Source organism: Drosophila miranda, chromosome XR (assembly GCF_003369915.1).
Source record: "Drosophila miranda strain MSH22 chromosome XR, D.miranda_PacBio2.1, whole genome shotgun sequence".
In the NCBI taxonomy this organism is placed as follows: domain Eukaryota; kingdom Metazoa; phylum Arthropoda; class Insecta; order Diptera; family Drosophilidae; genus Drosophila; species Drosophila miranda.
Window position 1 is genome coordinate 768,399 of NC_046674.1, and position 17,843 is coordinate 786,241.

The following is a 17,843-nucleotide window of genomic DNA, read 5'->3' on the forward strand; positions in this document are numbered from 1 at the left end:
GTGAGCGCCGTGTGGATCGTGGATTGTGGATCCGAGCGCCCCTCCGAGCGCGCGAGAGCGAGTTGGGACCGGGGCGCACGGAGTTGGCACAGTGCGCGGAAATTGTTTACGGCTGGCCTGAACAATCTCAAACAATAACTTTGCCATATTTAACGGAAAACTTGCAACAATACAAGTTATAAATAATTTTTAAATAAGTGCTTTATTCTTTAGCATATATGTACATATGTAGGATATATATTTTAGAACTCTTTTTTTCATACTTAGGTACTTCAAGTCTTAGAGAGCGGCGACATTCATACTCCACGCTGTCGTTGTCTTCATTAACGTTTGATCCTGTAATGTTAATGGAATGTCCTGGGCCTGCTTCTGATATTTTAATGAAGCTGTTTCAGTCTTGCTTCTCTTCTGCAGCACCGTAAGTAATGATTTGAAGTAATAGCCTCAAAGTTCTCGGTCTAGATCACAAACACTTCCAGCGTTTGCCTATGATTCACTGCTTGCGCGTAAAAAGGGTTACCGTATAGGCTTCCTTTTTTACTTGATATCCTTCCTGGCTCTCTTAATAGTGGTTCCATTGGTGGTAGCATTGGATGATTAGGTGCAAACTATTGCCCCTTTTTTTTGCAAGATTTAGTAGAAAAAAAAACTAGTCAGCCATCTTGTATTGTGTGGCCAGATCACAGCAGACGCAAGACAGCTGTGGCACAATAAAACGCAGATTTCTATATTCTTATTTTTATAATTAATAATTAAATGATTTGTTTAGTTTAGTTTAATTTATTTTAAGTCTTGGTAGTAAAATTACGTAGTTCAAAAAAAAAAAAAAAATAATACTACATATTTCAGTAATCTACGAGATACATTTGTATGTACACTGTTCATCACATTTGTGTTTTGTGTTTGTCATTTAATAGCGTTCGTCGCATCCCTCTAGCCCTCGACTAGGGTGCCCTTGTCGCCCTTGCGCAGCACCAACTCCAATTGGGAGAGCAGGCCAATGGCTCGAAAGTTCTCTTTGAAGAGCACAAAATCCTCCAGTGGCTTCAGATATTCGAGAGCGTCAGTGTAGCTGTCGAGTTCCTTCAGCTCGTTCGTAATGGCCAAGGCATTCGACTCGGGTTCTGGAGATGCGTGACCATTTGTCTGGCTGGTGCCAGAGCTGCTGCTGCTATTGGAGATCCTCTTGGGCGAAGCTGGCGCCGATGTGGATGGCTGCGCCGGGGAATTGTTGCCTTTGGTGAAGTTAGCTGGAGTGGATTTTCCACTGAGGCCACCGTTTGTCTTAGGAGCATTCTCCTTGCTACTGGCGCTGTCGCGCCCTCCGCTGCTGTTGTTGTTTTGCTCCTTTGGACTGGGGAGTCGTAGATTGGCGGTCTGTTCGGTGAGGTCCTGCGTGGCTTGTGTGGACTCAGCCAAGGGCAATGGCGACCCTCGAGAGATTGTGGAGCAATTGATTTCCTGCACTTCCATGTCAGTCGCCGACTCAATCTTTGGGTGCTTGGCTAACTGAACTGGCTGGAACGGACTAGCACGCTTCGGCACAACATTCGGTGGCAGTTGTGGTTGGAATGGCTCCCTTTGGGGCTGTGGCGCAGGACCCGTCATTGGTGGGAACTGCGGCTGATGCATTTGCTGTTGCTGCTGCTGAAGCTGTTGCTGCATCTGTTGCTGGTGGCGCTCGAAGTAGTAATCGTTAAAACTGGTGAAGCCCGGATGGGGGGATGTGACGGGTGTCCCGGAAACGGCGGCCATGGATGATTCATCTGATGCTGCTGCTGCAGATGCTGTTGCTGCTGCTGGAGAGCGAAGTGCTGTTGTTGCTGCTGCTCCTGATAGCTTTGCTCCTTGATGTCCATGCTGTCTTCGTCCTCCTCGTACTCGCCATACTGCTGCATGTAGTTCATGTAGTGCTCCGGCATTTCCTCCAGCTTAGCGACACGCTCAGCACTGGCCGGGGGGAACAGGTGCTGAAGGTCGTGGACAATATCGGGAATCCAGAGGGAAGTGCCCATGGGTTTCAGCTGATTGCTGGCCAGTTTCTGGGCAAAGCCCTGCAGATGTGTCTCGCGGAACCGGTTCAGCCAGCGATTGTCGGCAATAAAAGATGTGCTGCCGATCACCTGACGGGCGGTCTCAGCCTTATCCTTGATCATGCCATGTGTGATGCTTCCACGCAGTTGTGGATTGATGTTGGCTCGCACCAGCCACTCGTAGACGACTGCATTGATGTAGGCGCACTTGCGACTACGCTCGATCTCCTCCACCATCGCCTGCTGCTCCACAGCGGCCATATTTGATGGCACCTCCAGGCGCAGCGTGGGCAGCGCGTTCGATTGTAGGCGTCGTCCACCCAAGACACTGGGATCGAAATGAAGGGCGCACACCACAGGCTTCTTGAAGGGTATGATCCTACGCAGCGAAGCATGGCACGCCTCCTTCCAGAGCTTGTGGAATGGACTCTCCGGCCGTGGAAAGGCGAAGAACTGCATGCTCGGATGCTGCCGGGAATTGGACATGCAGCCGATGATGCAGCAACGCCGAATGGTCGGCATTCCGGAAACGTTGTTCTGTATGCCCCGAATTTTTAATGAATTTTGTCTTGGCGTTGCTAAATGCGCCGCCAAGCCACCGAATGAAAAGAAAAGAATTAAACGTCAATGTCCACCAAAAGCTGCAAAAAGAAGAGAAAAACTTTGTTAGCGGAACGTCACTGAATTTTTGACCATACGCACAAAATAAGCACAAATGGCGCGTATTTCGTTTTCCCGTTACATTGACAGCTGAGCGGTAGTGTTGATAAACACCATTGTGTAACACTAGCACAATTTGGCGCCAAGGGCCAACAGGTTTTTTTTTATTTGAATTTGAATTTGCTTTTTGTAAATCCCATGTAAGCGGGTATGTATGAATCATAAATACCCGGAAGGATAGAAGAATTTTTAAAATTATAATGAATTCTATGAACAAGCCAGCTTCCGACCCGACTCGGATCTCGAGCACATCTGACGCATCGAACTATTCAAACCCCAACTACACAAGTATATAGAGATATATACTTATGTTTACATATACATTTATCTACACATGTCCACTTCGAGGGTCTTTTGAAGCATATCATTCCATCTGCACACACAGAGACACTTGAGATATAATGGAATACATATGTACATAAGAGGAATACGACAGCGCCATTCCCCTAAAAGATACAGATACCACACCAGAGCACGCCACGCACAGCCAAACAGAAGCAGAGATTCCTCCCTATAGAAATTCTCAGTCAACGATGCGTACGCCTCCAGAAATCAATACATTTCCATTCGCAGCGCCCCAAAAACCAGAACCAGAACCAGACATACCTCGAAAGACGCTCTATTATATCGGGGAGTACACCCACACACTCACACCCACAGAGATTTACTGATACATACAGATACAGAAACAGATTGAGATAGAAGTAACAGAGACGCCTGGCTAAAGTGAACGACTTGGCCGCGCCCCCTTCTCGACTGTCCGCCCCCAGGGTTTAAGAGAGGGCGAGATACTACATCTCTGCTGAGTCACGACTACGTACGGGTATGTACAAGTTTCGACCGACCGAAACCATTCAAGACACGAGATGCGGGAGCCGAGAACCGAGACTCACCTGTCTGAGTCAGAGCCGGTCTTTGGATTAGCAAAGCATCGCATCGCACTACTGAGAGATGACTTAATCCGAACAGCATGTGCGTTTCTCTCGTTCGTCGAAAATCGGGCCAACTAATCAAGATTTCGAATGATTAGGCTAAAGTCGTTTCTGTTTCTGTTTCGGTTGTTCCCCCCTCAGCTTTGTGGCTCTTCGTTTTATGTTGTTTTTGTCGACATCGATTTACGGAATTGGGTTTTATCTTTCAGTTGGCTGTGTGAGCCGGCTTAGGGGTGGTTCACTGTCTGTTGCCCTCTCTATCCATCCAATCTTTTCTGTCTCTGTCTCGCACAGAAAGCAGTCTTCTGCTGCTTCCACCTCAGGCAGCTGTTCACTTAACTTTGGCAAAGTTTTTGCTCCGGAAACTTCTTGGCAGCAGCAGACGCAAACCCAAACCCAAACCCAAGAGCAAGACAAAACGTACAAACCCTTCCACTACTCACCATCTTGAAGATACACTCGCACCTTGACACACAACGCGACTGCGCTTCGTCTATGCTCTTCGTGCGGAAATACGCACACCATCAGTCATTGCTATGGTATACTTATAGTCAGGCACACACACAAACACGCACACACACACACACACACAAACACACAGAGACATAGTCGAGTGCACTACACCATCAATTCCAATTCAAATCTCCCCTGACTGACTTGCTTTATAAATGGTTTTATATTTCCTTTTATGTCGCCCTGGCTATGGCATGGCTCTTACTATGGCTCTGACTATGGCTATGGCTATGGCTTTGGGTATGGCTCTTACTATGGCTATATACTCGGTTCGGCTCGGATGTGGATGCTGATGTGTCTGAGGCCGAGGCTAAGCTGTAGCTACAAGTACACCTCTCGCCCAGCTCGCTTTCTTTCCCATATATCGATTGGCACTTTATCTTAATCGCCTCGAGAGTTGTCCCTCGTCTTTCCTTCCCAACGTCCTCACCGCACCGCCTGCCCTTGGGAGCTCTCTTTCTCTTCCACCCTCCATCCGCCATCCATCCAACTAATGGTTTCCCTGGCATCGCAGCCTTCTGCTACGGCTGCTTCTCCTTCTGGGGTCTTCGTGAAATTTCCTGCAGCGTCATTATCATCAGTCGTAATCACGATGATGCCCCGGACCCAGACCCAGACCAAGACCCAGCCTCAACCATAGTCTGGGCCTTAGTTTGGGCTCTTTTTGTTGGCTACATATCTTTTGTACATATCTCTGTATCTGTATCTCCCAGGCACTGACTGCCATTGTTCGTTCGCCTAGGAAGTTCTGTTCTACGTTCTAAATTCGTTATACTCGTACATAGCATACCTACCACCACAGCAGTGCCTTTTGTCTGTTTTTCTGTTCGGGTAGAAGTAGAAGTATTCCGATTTCAGACCCAATTCCAGTTCGCTTGGTTTTCCGTTCGTTTCCCCACACTCTGTCCCTCTGCAAGAGATTTAGTTTTGTAGTTTTGGGTTTCGTTCGTTTCACGATGTCTCAGGTAATCTTGCGATTGGTTTTCCTTTTCCTCATAGCTAATGGTATGGGTATGGGTATGGGCATACTCATGGGATTGGGCATTTACTTATTTATCTTATATCTGAAGCAGTCGGGTTGGGTTCAAGGTGGCCTTGGTTGGACCATTTTGGTTGCTTTAACAGCAGAAATGGATTTTTGTGTGAATTCGCTTGGATTTTCAGGGGAAACATACAATATTCTCATGGGAAATAAAAAAAAACACCATATATCTTTCAGACAGGCATGAGATGGGGTTACTTGACCTTTGATAGCTTATTGCCCTTATGTTTCGAGCGGAAAAGCTGTATATTTTGGCGAAGGTAATCGGGAAACAGAAATTTCATTTATTTGGATTATTAATAGTTTGTTTTGGGAGCGTTTTAAATAGAAGTTGGTACTAACTACTTCAATACATCGTAGCTTTGAGATATACGATGTCAGAGTCACATTACAATTAGCGAACCCATTAGTTTCGTTCATGAATGTTGTTTTGCAGGAACCGCCCACCAACTTACACCCAGTGGGAATGGGTCTTTGGCCTTGAAAAGTGCGTGGATGCCAATTTCAAGGACTTCCGCAGCAGCACGTTTATTCAATTGGCGCCAAATCTGCGGGCCAATGTCCCCTTATCACACACACACACAAACACCCCCCAATAGACCGGGGGAAGAGAACGAGCAGAGAAAATCAAACAAACAAAAAAAAAGTGAAACGGAAACCCAAACAAAACGCTGCCGATGTTGACTTCGCTGCCGGTGCGCAGTCTTAGACGTAAACAAAAACAGAAGCGAGACACTGCCGGTGGATCCTCTGGTCACAGATGCACCCCCACCCACACACGAGCACACACAGATACTCCCACAGAGGCACGCCACAGACAGATCCCTTTTGGCGGCATGCAAATGCTGCTTTTTTAATTGCAAACAACAACAAACAGTGGCGGCAGCAACAGCAGCAGCGACTGCGACAGCGACGGCGACAGAATCTCAAGACCCCGTTTGTTTACACCCGAAGCACGTTACTCAAACACCGCACAGTAGTATGTACTTACACTTCCAGAGAAACCGGAACTAGGATCCGGAAATGTGCAACACGAAGAGACGAACGTATTCCTTGGCTATCCTAAAGATATACGATATGCTGATGGTACTCCACCGAAGTAACCGAATACCCCGGGCAAGCACAGAGCACTCAAATGGAAACGGTTACAGAACACGCGCTGCGAGAACCGCTTCGGACGAACGTTCAGAGTGAAGTGTACGAAAAATACGACAACCAACAAGCAACAACCCAACCCAACCAACTCGACGAACGACCCCGACCGACTCGTTTTTCCCATCTATAGGAAATACTTAATCCCAAACAGAAAGCAGCCAGCAGAAGCAACGCCATCGCCATCGCCAGCGCCAGCAACAGACATCGCAAGGACGGGCGCAAGAGCACCTCTTGAACCGCGCTGCGCCGTCGACGTCGACTTCAACGTCAGCGTAAGACGTGCCAAACAAATACGCGGTGACTGCGACGGTGACGCTAACGCTGACTTCAGCAGAGCGACATATCTTTGGATAGTCGGGGATGGTGGTGGGTGGTGTCTCCTCTTCTCCTCTGACAATCTGGCTGTCAGCCCGCGGCGATGCACGAACACCCGATCCGATCCGAACCGAACCAGACCCGAAGCTCTCGTCCTACGTTTGGGGTTTTTCTTGGGGGCGTTCGCGGTCGCTTCAGGGGCTGGTGATGGTGATGGAGCTGGTGCTGGGGCTGGGGCTCTGTGTATATAGAGAATTCTCTGATGGGTTTTTCGGGCATACGTATACGTAGAGCCCGTTATGGGGTCTATCGCACTCTCCCCTTTTCGGCATCTGTATATACATACATATATATAGACGAATATCGAACTTTTAAGGTGAGTGAGTGGGTTTGGTTTGTGGGTCTGACGATATGCGCTTGGAATTTCGGTATCTGTTTGCTTGAGATAGATATATGCGCTATATACTCGATACCTGACTAAACACACACACACATGCGGGTGCAATGATACCTATTTTTGGGTATTACTATTGACTTTTTCGACTCCATAATCATTATTAGTGTGAACCCTGTTAATGGAGATAATAGCTGATCATGAAAGGTCCCTAAATTAAATATTTGTGCAGCTATTGTTCAGAGTTAAAATACGAGTATTATAATAGGATCTTATGGGCTTAAACTCCCCTGTAAGCTCTCAACAATCTATTGTTTTGGTCCATCCTAGCTGCATGGCTTGTAACCATACATACATTTGGTATCGTATCGCGCCAATCTAAACAAGTTTCATATGGTTACTCCATATATGTATGATATGCGAGTCGTCGTTCGCATCCGATGCTGATGCCTGATGCTGATGCTTTGTTCGCGGTATACAGTGTTTATTTGGTCCGGTCTCTGGGGCCTCTTGGGACATTCATTATATTTGATACATACATCCGTTAACGAAGAGCCATGCCAACTTCGATGGGCTATATACGAGAGTATCGTGTACAGAAAAATCCATTTTATGCTAACATCTTTCCCAATACAGACGCACACACACACACACACATAACATCACATCGAATCGAGATACTTTTTGTATGTACATACATATATCTGTCTGTAACTTGAAGTATTGCTGCCTGGTCTGCCCGGGTTTGGTGGGATTGGATTGGGTTCTGGTTCGTTGAAATAACAAGAATACTCGTAGCCGAAGACGATGACGATGACGACGATGGCAGAAGCAGAAGCAGCAGCTACAACAAACAGCCCATTATCGTTGTAGTTGTGGGTTACCCCAAAAGCAATTTGATGGATTAGTTTTAATACAAGACTCAGGGTAAGCTGGAGAAGAGATAGATAGAGAGATAGATAGATAGATGGATGGACGGATGGATGGATAACACTCTTGGGTTCGGTTCGTCTCTTTTCGGTTCCATTCCATTCCTTGCCTTTCCCTTCCATTTGATTCGATTCAATTCGATTGTGTTTCGGTTCGGTGGTGGAAAATCACACATAGCATAGATATATGTGTGTTCATATAAATATATGTATATATATATATATAAATATATATATGTGTACATATACTATCTGTGTATATAGAAGGAAAAGTATTGGAAAAGGTATAAAACCACAGCATCAATCTCAACGGTGGGGGTGGTGCTAATGGCGAAGGTTGTATAGCTCTTGTGTGGTGAGGGGGAGGATGGGGGTGGGGTCGGGCGTCTTTGGGGGCTCTGGTGTGGGACGTGCTGAGGGACTTGGAATTTCCTCGGGTTGACGATGACTCGACTCTATTATATTATGCTGTTCAGCAGCTATCGGCTACTGCTGCTGACTGACCAGCAGCAGCATGGCCAAACGCAGAAACTTTTCTCGAAATGCTTTGCGGTCAGGTCGCACAGGGGTTCCCCCCGGCGGCAAGGCCGACAAGGGCGAGGAGCAGACTGGAGGGAGCTAAGCCCTTGGCAACCTTTAGAAAACGAGCTGAGTAAATCGACTATGCCAGGAGCATTGAAGAAAATGACCTTTCCTTGTGCCATTTCATGACTCCGAAACGGACAGATTGCGACGCGACGAAGAGGGTAGACACACACACATACAAAGGCACTTTCGCATAGAAGAAGCTCACACAGATACATAGTTAGGATGGGACCTGGGATTACTCACATCGAACCGAACACTCGCACAGAGTCAGAGCCAGAGCCAGAGCCAAAGCCAAAGCCAGAGCCAGAGCCCGACTAAGCTCATCTATTATGACCTTTTCTGGAGAGCCAGATGCGGGGATTTAGCCATAGAATTTATTATGGTTTTGTATTATATTGAACCGAAAATCGCAACCTCGCAACCTAGCCGCCTTGCCCCCCCGCCGCCTTGCCTACATATTGTACGAGTATATCCTGCAGTTCCCCCCACGGCTGCTGCCTGACATCTTTGTATGTATGTATGTATGTATGTGCTATGTGCAATCATGGCCCACGCCCAGAGATAGTATTTCCCATTACCTTTTTTGATTATGTCCGGGCCTTGCCCTTAATGCTGCTCTCTTCCCCGGTCTGGTGTTCTATCCCAGTTCCAATTCAAAACCCAATCCTGGTCCCTCGAGTGAAGCTAAAGGTATCTCGACTCGTATCTCGTATCTCAACATCTTGCTCTCTCATTGTGTGCGCTATAATCTATATATGATGTCCGCCTGCAGCACTGCCCCTCCATCTATCTGTCCGTCTGTCTGTTTGTCTTTCTGTCTTTCTGTCGGTTCCTCTGAATATCTGCCTGTCGGACGGTGTATGTGTGTGTATGTGCGCGCCTATCTATGCGACGTCTGTCGCACCCGAAAGCACCATAGGGACCTGAGTTTTTCCTAGTAATTTCCTTTGTGCCTTTTGCCTCTCCAGTGGCATTGCCGGTGCCCGATACTCGGATTCGATGCCAGTGCCCTCGTTGGCCATGCCATCGCTTGGCAGCGACGCTACCGTCGCAGTTGCAGTCGCAGCTGCAGTCGACGTCAGCGTCTGCGTCTGCGTCAGCGTACGCGTCGCCGCGACTCTTCGTAATCCCAAACCCCCTGCCTTCTATGTATGCCCAATGCTGCTACGAGTTTATTGCCATTTCCATATCTGGGTTTTATATCTCGTGCTGTACGCCATCCGAGCCGACGAGTGGTTTTCGTGCATTCGTGAGAGGAGAGGCATATCCAGTCCAGTCCTTTATGGTGGTGGGAAATCAGTTCTGAAACTGCAAATAATGCAAAACAACCGATCTCTTCGGAGCTGAAAAGAGTGCAAAAGTACATGTGTACGTATTTTCATTATTCATGTATCTCATGATCTATTAAGATAATTTTATTTACATATGTACATATTTATGTGCAGTATTGCAACTTGGGATCACAATATACACCTTAAATAAACATATTCATTAGGATGAAAATTTATCAGAAGACTAAAGCAATGGTTTCGTATGTATAAACCTTTACAACTGTGCTTAGTATATCCATAAGGTTGAAGACCTTATGAGCGATGAAATTCCTTGAACTACCCATCTCTAGCATCTCTAGCCAACGAGCAAAAACACACACACACAAAGAGAGTCGAGTCGAATGATTTACCTTTCGCCTAAGAAGATTCGAAGGCTTTGCTTCCTTCCCTAAAATGAACATCCATTTGGGGCTCACACCAAAATCGAACCCAAATGAAATCCAATACTTACCAATCCGATGGCAAAGACGATTTGTATTTATAGCCAGGCCCCGAAAAGAGTCGGAGCAACTTAGCGATTGAGGGAATGAACTGAATGACGGACTGACGGATGGTCTGCAGGATTTTGGTGGGAAAGAGGGTCAGAGCATCTTTGTGCCCTCATTCGTGTGCGAGTATACGAATCCTCTCGACATCTTTGCACAATAAAGATAGATTAGCATCTATCGAAGCAGTGCCAGCGAAACGAGCCGGCCGAAGTACGATGTACGATGTACGGATACGAGCGGCATTGTGCGGGTTGTTCGGTCGAGCGGCGCATGACTGAAAGCTGAAAGCATCATCATCATTCCCAGCATTGGCACCGGCATCGGCATCAGCATCAGCATCAGAACCTGCAGAAGCAGTAGCAGCAGAATCCCCTGGCGGCCCCCCTCTAGAGTCTAAGCCCGTTGAGAACTGGCAAACTGGTGGAGCTGCGACACTCAAGTGCCATCATCGTCTGCCGATGTCTACGGAATGGAATTGAAGCAATGCCAGGAAAGGCAGCAGGCAACAACAACAGCAGCAGCAGCAGCAGAGAGGCATCTCAAAACCCAAGAGGCTTATGCAGGGCCGACAACCCAAATAAGTAGAGGTACGAGCAGCAGAGCCAGCAGCTAGCTATAAAGTAGAGGCAGCTGTCGGTCGGTACCGATGTTCGATGTTGGGACCGATTTCGAGGCTACATAGCATACTCGAACAATAGCAGAGGCCCCAGACAGAGACTGAGACTTGTTTCGAACCGCCACTCACCATCAGCATCATCATCATCATCGTCGTCATCATCATTGTCAATCGGTCGTTTCTCACGTTTCCCATTCAGTATGTATCTGTATCTGAATCTGAGCATGGGCATCGCTGTATCTATATCTGTACTCTAGATGAACGGGTATTCGTATAGTCTCTCGACCCGATAACCTCGCTCCCACCCCGACTGGGACTGGGTCTGTCCCTGGGGCTGTTCGGGCTTACACTCTTGGCTCTATGCGAGTGGAGGAGAGTCATTCATATTTGGTATACAATGGCAACGATTATGGCATGGGACGACTATCCTCATATACTTGATGATTAAAGGGTCGCTTTGGGTGAGCTTTTGTATGAGTTGCAAGAATCAATATTATATACAAAAGTAAATAAATCAACTGGAATACGGCATTGTATTAAGAGAATGTGCTGGAAAACAAACTTTACTATTGGCTGACGAATTGAGTAAAGAGAAACCTTTCGAAAGTTCCCCTATAAGTCACTCCTTAAGCGATGAAATTAAAAATTCTTTGAAATCTGTATCTGAGATCTGTAAACATCTGACTCATTATCAGATGTAGTCAGACCTTTCAGGAATCCCCATCGATTCCTGGTATTCCTGAGACAATGTGAACCACCACCGTCTTATCCACAAGTTTTATTGGGTACTTTACTTTCACTCAAGCATTACAATACCATTTTGTAACATAATACCGAGACATTCCGCGAATATATTCTATGTGTATCTATATTCCATGTCATTACAGCTATGAGAAGCACGAATGACTCCTTTGTGATAATGATTCGGCCGTCTCTGACTTACATATATAGAAGACTTTACTTGGATTCTGATAAAGAATAACAATATTGTATAGGATAGTCAGAAACTTCTGGCTGAAAGTTATTTTAAAGATTCCAAATATAATTTGTATTAATGTACAGTGGTTTCCACCTCTTTGATCGTAAAATATTAATTTCCCAGTCGGTTACAGTTACAGTCCCAAGATGTTGTATATCAACGGACAAAATCTGCAGCAACTGTACCCATCAGTAAATGGCTTCCAGGTAAACATTCTCCTCGCTGGCGTACGAGTGTGTACATCTACCGAGGAAGAGGTAGAGGTAATGGCGATGGCATATAGTCTCTGTCCCTTACTCGTATATCCCTCAACAGCAATTTCGCTCACAGGGTTTTATGTCAGAGCTCTTAACGCGGTGGGGTTTCAATTTTGTTTTGGGGCGCAGTCGTGTGGCAGTAACCTGAGTCGTGTCGGGGCCTTCTCAGCTTTGTCGTTGTACGGCTCTTGCTGTTGCTGTGCTTGCATTGATGTTGCTTCTTCTGCGCTACGCTACCTTTATCGGACCCCACACTACCAATACCAGTGTCCGCCTTCCCGCTTCCCGCTTCGCGCTTCCCTTCCTATTCGTATTCTTCATTCCCATCCCCCAATCCTGTTCCTGCAGCTATCCCTACACTCGTAGGTTTTCTGCACCGACTCTACGTGTAGCAGGTATAGTCAAGCCGTCAGTCAGTCCAGTCTGACGTCGGTCGGAAATCCTTGAAATGAAAATCCTGCTCCATCGCCGCTGCGGAGGGTTGCAAGCGTAATGGGAAACTTTCCCGCAATCGAGGACGGATGGAGATGGCGATGGCGACGTCTACGTCTGTGCAGCACTTCCAGCGCTCTATGGCCCCGTTGTGTAATCGTAGCTCCTTCTATCTCCAAGTGTGTGTGTGTGTGTGCGTGTCCATGAGTGCAGATGTGGGTGTGGGTGTGTTTGCTCCTCCCCAAGGTCCCTCGATGGGATGCTGCGCTGCTGGCATCCGTTGCTCCCCACGCCACTTGCCTCCGGCAATTCTACCCATCTAGAATTGATGTAGCACCTACAGGGCTCTCTTCCACGCACGTTCAACTTTACGCTCCTCCGTACCACCTAACCCACACGCCACGAAAGGACACGCCACGCCATACCACCCCCACATCAAAAAACCCTGCAGGTCATTCCATCTCATCCTCCCATCTCCGAATGGCCAGGGCGCGTAAAGTTTTAGAGGACGAACATAAAGTTTTAGCGCTGATTTTGCTTCTCACTTTGGCGAATGGGGAAATGCCAGGCGATTATATAACCTGAACAAAGAGAAGAACACCGCCGTTCATGCACATGCTGAGGGGGCAGACAGGTACTACATATCCTGACATATCACCTGAAAAAAGTTCTTACTTTTTGTAACGAAAGTAACCGCATTACGTTTCTCACGTTAAATGATGGATGTACAGACATATATACGATATGTATGGAAAGCTATACATACATACATCATGTACAGTGTACATCATTTGCAACTTCCTCCAATCATTTTCTATCGATTGGACCCAATTTTACTATACATACAAGCCCATTATACATGATTTTCTTAGTAAGAAAAGAATTATTTTGAAACTTTTTGATGATCATACAGACATATCCACATCAAAGTAGAAGAGATTCAATAATATACAATTACTAATGAGCCCTACCACGTTTCGCTGTGGCGCATATTGTGGTTGCATGGATAAGAAATGAGGAACAAAGCAAAGCGACCCAAATAATACCGGTGGGTTTTATTTATATTTTTTTCTCGGCTCCCGCCATCTTCAGTTGCTGTATATCACCATAGCCGCCTTCCACTACGCCTCTGGATGTTTAGTTAAGAGCTAGACAAACCAAATTTTGTGTGAAGACTCCTGTGATATTACCCAGAATTAAGTTAGTTTCAAAAGTTTGTTACGAGCCCTGCCGCCCCACCAAAGGACGAAAATCGGTTGTAATCACAATGAAGATACGAGAAAACCGAATATGCAGAATCATTGATAATGACCATATCTAGCAGATTGCTGAATCTGGATCATTATTAGAGCCAAAAGGAACACATGAACACACACAGTGGCTACGCAACTCCTTACACACACTCTTCCTCGTGCAGTGTGAGCGCTCTGGCGGAGAGGAGCGAGATAAAACGGCTGGTGTTAGTGTGAGAAAAATAAAAATATGTAAAAAAAAAGCTCACACATACATATACTGAGTACCGGGTATGTAGAGCCATGACACATGCGACTCATAACGTTCCCGCTCGTTTAATTTACAAAAACTGTTAATCAATTAGTATTCATTTTAAAGTTTTTACAATTTTTAAAGTAATTTTTTAAAGTGGATTACAGTATTTTTTCAATGAGATGTCTAAATGGAACTAAGTTTTCGAGTCCGCCTCGATTCTACGATAAGCATAATATGTACATTCGTATATTCAGCTTCAGACTAATACCCAATACGAGCTATATAACAATATTTGGTAAATTTTTAGCCAGGTTTTTTTTTAAATTTCTTTCCACTGATTCCTGAACTTCCAACTATTGCCTGATCAGGTTTTGGCCTTAAAGATCTGCTCCAGCTGGGTAAGCAGGCCAATGGCGCGATAATTCTCCTCCATGAGAGCAAAGTCCTCCAGGGGCTTGAGTAGACGTAATGCATCCTGATAGTTCTCCACACAACGAGGCAGTCGTGCCTCTGCCTCGTTGCTTGTCTCCGAGTAGTGGCCTGGACCAGGAGCAGCATCTAGTTCAGCACCTGTAGAGCTGTGGATGGACTCAATTTTCTGTATCTTCAGTGGAGCAACCTCGTTCAAAGTGTGTAACCTCTTTTGTTTTGCTGGGGGCGTGGCTTTCTCGGGTTCATCTTCATCGTCGTTGATTTCTATCAGTTCAGGTTGCACCTCAATGGCGATGCAGTCATCATCTTCATCTTCATCGACATCACAACTTTGATTTGCTATCGCCTTGTCCGTATCCGTCTTTGGAACCAACATCGGCAGATGGACAATGGACTGCTCATCAACATCACCACTTTCATTTGCCTTCGCTTTGTCGGCATCCGGACTTGGCTTTGGATCCAACAACGGAAGACGGACAATGGACCGCTCCTGCGCCGCAAAGCGATGCTCGTTCCGGCCGCAGTAGCTGACGATGTCACGCAGGTCCAGGGATAAGGGCACTCTCCGCTGGGTCAGGGTGACGCCTTGGGAGAAGCTAAAGTTGTAGTGGCTTTTGAAGTGGTTGAACCACATCTTGTCGGGAAAGAAATTCTCAATCTTCAGTATGTCGCGCAGACTAATGGCCACAGTCCGCAGGTTGTCCAGATCGAGCCGTCCTTTTTGATGAATCTGTGAGCGTTCGATGTACTCGTACAGAGCCTTCTCCAGAAAGTTGATCTTTCGCTTGCGACGTTGCTGAACCTCCACCAGGGTGGCCTGGTTCTGACTAGAGGCGGCCACAAGGGTCTTGGTGCGGTACAGGGAGCGTGCTGAAGCCAAATGTGCTTCATTGCTCGTAGTTGGAGAAGCTGCTGGGGCTGGTACTTCTGTACTATTAACCATATGTCTGCACATGGACGTGTGCCGGCCGCAGTAGGACATGATATCGCTGAGGTCCAAGGAGCGCGGTGGCTTACGCGTCATAGTGATTTGTCGATTCGAGAGCGTGATATTGTAGGCAGCCTTAAAGTGATTGATCCACGGTTTGTTCGGCCTGAAGCCCTCGATCTGCATGAGATCCCGAAACTCCACGGCCTGGTTGCGGATCAGCTCCTCATTAATGTCGGCATGCAGATAGTACTGGGCTCTTTGTATGTACTCGTACAGGCAGTGGCCCAGGAAGTTGAGCTTGCGCCTGCGCAACTCCTCGTTTGGCAGATCGTTATGGCGGCGCGAGGCCTCGTAGAACTCCATGATAGCCTCCCGATTGGACACAATGCTTTTGATCTGCTCCCAGCTGCAGTTGAAGTTCTTGGCTATCTTGCTGTACATAGGCAAGATGTCGTACTGTCGAATGGCCGCCACTCGCTCCTCCAGAGTCAAAACGTTTCTTATGCGCAGTTGCCCACCGCCGTCTTCAAACTGTTTGCCGTCATCCTATAAATGGAATCTGGTTAGCTCGGGCATACTAATGGATATAATCTATTAATTGAGAGGCATATACCGATACATGATTTAATTATCTTGGTCGAAAATTCGCCGGGAATCTATTTCCTTTTACAACTCTCTAAAGGAAAACTTTCTAATCGAGCTTCAGATGTGAAAATATACAGCGCGGAACAGGGTTCTAGCCAAGATTCTAACGGGTACAAAAAACACCCTTATTTATCCACTCCGTCTCTCTGGTAAAGTGGGAGAGTTTTTGAAAATCTACTCACATAGTTTCTATACTGTTCCTCCTGTATTTCTTCTTCTGCAACCGCTGACGCCCCAACAATAAGCGGAAGGTTTAACATTTTTTATTTCGGTCATACGATTCTTGGTTAGATATATCCCTCTTGGTAGCTCTTATTGGCAGTTTACTGGGCTATAACAGCCAAAACATCAATATCAAGTATCGGATTCAAGGTGTCGCTCTCTCACCTCTCTCAGGCCGACTACTTACGTCAGAGTACATTTCTATAGATACTGCTCACACATACAGATACGTTGTTTCTTTTGCGCAGTGAGTGTAATCTCGCTCGCTCTTCCTCTCTCTCTTTTTGCAGGCTGCGACTCTCCCGCTGCTGTCCGTTGACATCAATATCTGTAAAGAACACTTCTTTTAGCTATATTAATTGAAAAATAATTTTAAAGATAAATACTTGTGCACTTGGTTACTGGCCCGGGACCGCTGGATTTCAGTTTCCACAAATCTGCTGCAGGTTTTTAGGCACACAAACAGGCACCAAACACCAAAACAGCTCCGGATCGTGTGGAGTGGCGCAAAAAACTGTTGCGGGAGCAGGAAAAAAGTGTGTCGAAATCGAATTGTAGTCGTCTCTCTTGCTCAAAACCTGTTTGGGGAGCGTGTTATGCGAGAGAGAATCTTCTCTTTGGCTATCGCTCTCGCCACACACACACGGTGGCGTTGCTGTGTGGGTGCTTTCCATTCTATTTATAGCGTGGCGTTGGAGTAACAATTTTGATCGGCTCTCTCTTGCCATTAACTCTCCGAATATCGTTTGATTTCCCGCGCTGCGTATTTAATACCATTTGGGCTTCTAGTACTAACTCCTGTGCTGATGATCTCAGCTGGCAGCCTTTTATCGCGATCCATTTCGATGCACAGTGGATTCGCGCAATCAGATTCAATTAAAGCACTCTTTTGCACAATTTTAATAATTACCATTAAATTCTTATAAAATTTACGAAAAATGCTTTGCTTACATTTTGGCGGAACACGCAACCATTCAGTTTATCGATACCGCGGATGAAAAGGAGATAGAGAGAATCACTTGGTCACGTTAATGCTGTTGGAGTAGGAGAGCAGCCAAATCCTCGATCTGCTACACATTTGAGCCTTGGTCTTCTGGGCCGGGCCGGTAGATGCGCATCTCCTTATTTCTGTCTCTTTTCCAATGCAAAGAAATGGTTCATGTATGTGCTCTACATGAATGTGTCAGTGAGTCAGCGAAACAGCGTGTAGAGAAAGGAAGAAAGAGTTCACGAAATTTAAAATTTTCTTATCGGACCAAAATCAGCTGATTTTGTACCGTTTATCGATTTCAGCTGAGAAAACCAGCTGAGAAAATGTAGCCTATCGACCCTCAGAAAAATACCAACACATACCGTCGCATTTTCAAAATATACCATTAATATACCGACGAATTATTCAAG

At 46.3% G+C, this 17,843-nt stretch overlaps 2 protein-coding genes across 4 annotated transcripts; both read right to left on the reverse strand.

Annotated features, from left to right (window-relative positions):
- Window positions 1-662: 662 nt before the first annotated feature.
- On the reverse strand, window positions 663-6,447 carry LOC108152278 (nuclear transcription factor Y subunit beta). The gene is given in 3 exon segments (XM_017281496.2): window positions 663-1,724; window positions 1,727-2,674; window positions 6,232-6,447. Coding segments are annotated over 2 exon segments (1,620 nt in total). The 5' UTR covers window positions 2,556-2,674; window positions 6,232-6,447; the 3' UTR covers window positions 663-933.
- Window positions 6,448-14,234: 7,787 nt separating this feature from the next.
- LOC108153047 lies at window positions 14,235-17,678 on the reverse strand. Of its 3 annotated transcripts, none has more exons than XM_017282816.2 (5): window positions 17,394-17,678; window positions 16,829-17,328; window positions 16,630-16,770; window positions 16,403-16,551; window positions 14,235-16,121 (listed from the first exon to the last, which is right to left on the reverse strand). In XM_017282816.2, the coding sequence occupies exons 4-5, from the start codon at window positions 16,478-16,480 to the stop codon at window positions 14,577-14,579; spliced, it is 1,623 nt and encodes a 540-aa protein (XP_017138305.1). In that variant the 5' UTR covers window positions 16,481-16,551; window positions 16,630-16,770; window positions 16,829-17,328; window positions 17,394-17,678; the 3' UTR covers window positions 14,235-14,576. The 3 variants fall into 3 exon arrangements, with proteins under 3 accessions (XP_017138305.1, XP_017138304.1, XP_017138308.1); XM_017282815.2 differs by having other exon boundaries at window positions 16,608-16,770; XM_017282819.2 differs by lacking the exon at window positions 16,403-16,551 and having other exon boundaries at window positions 14,443-16,121; window positions 17,394-17,677.
- Between the last annotated feature and the right edge of the window lie 165 nt (window positions 17,679-17,843).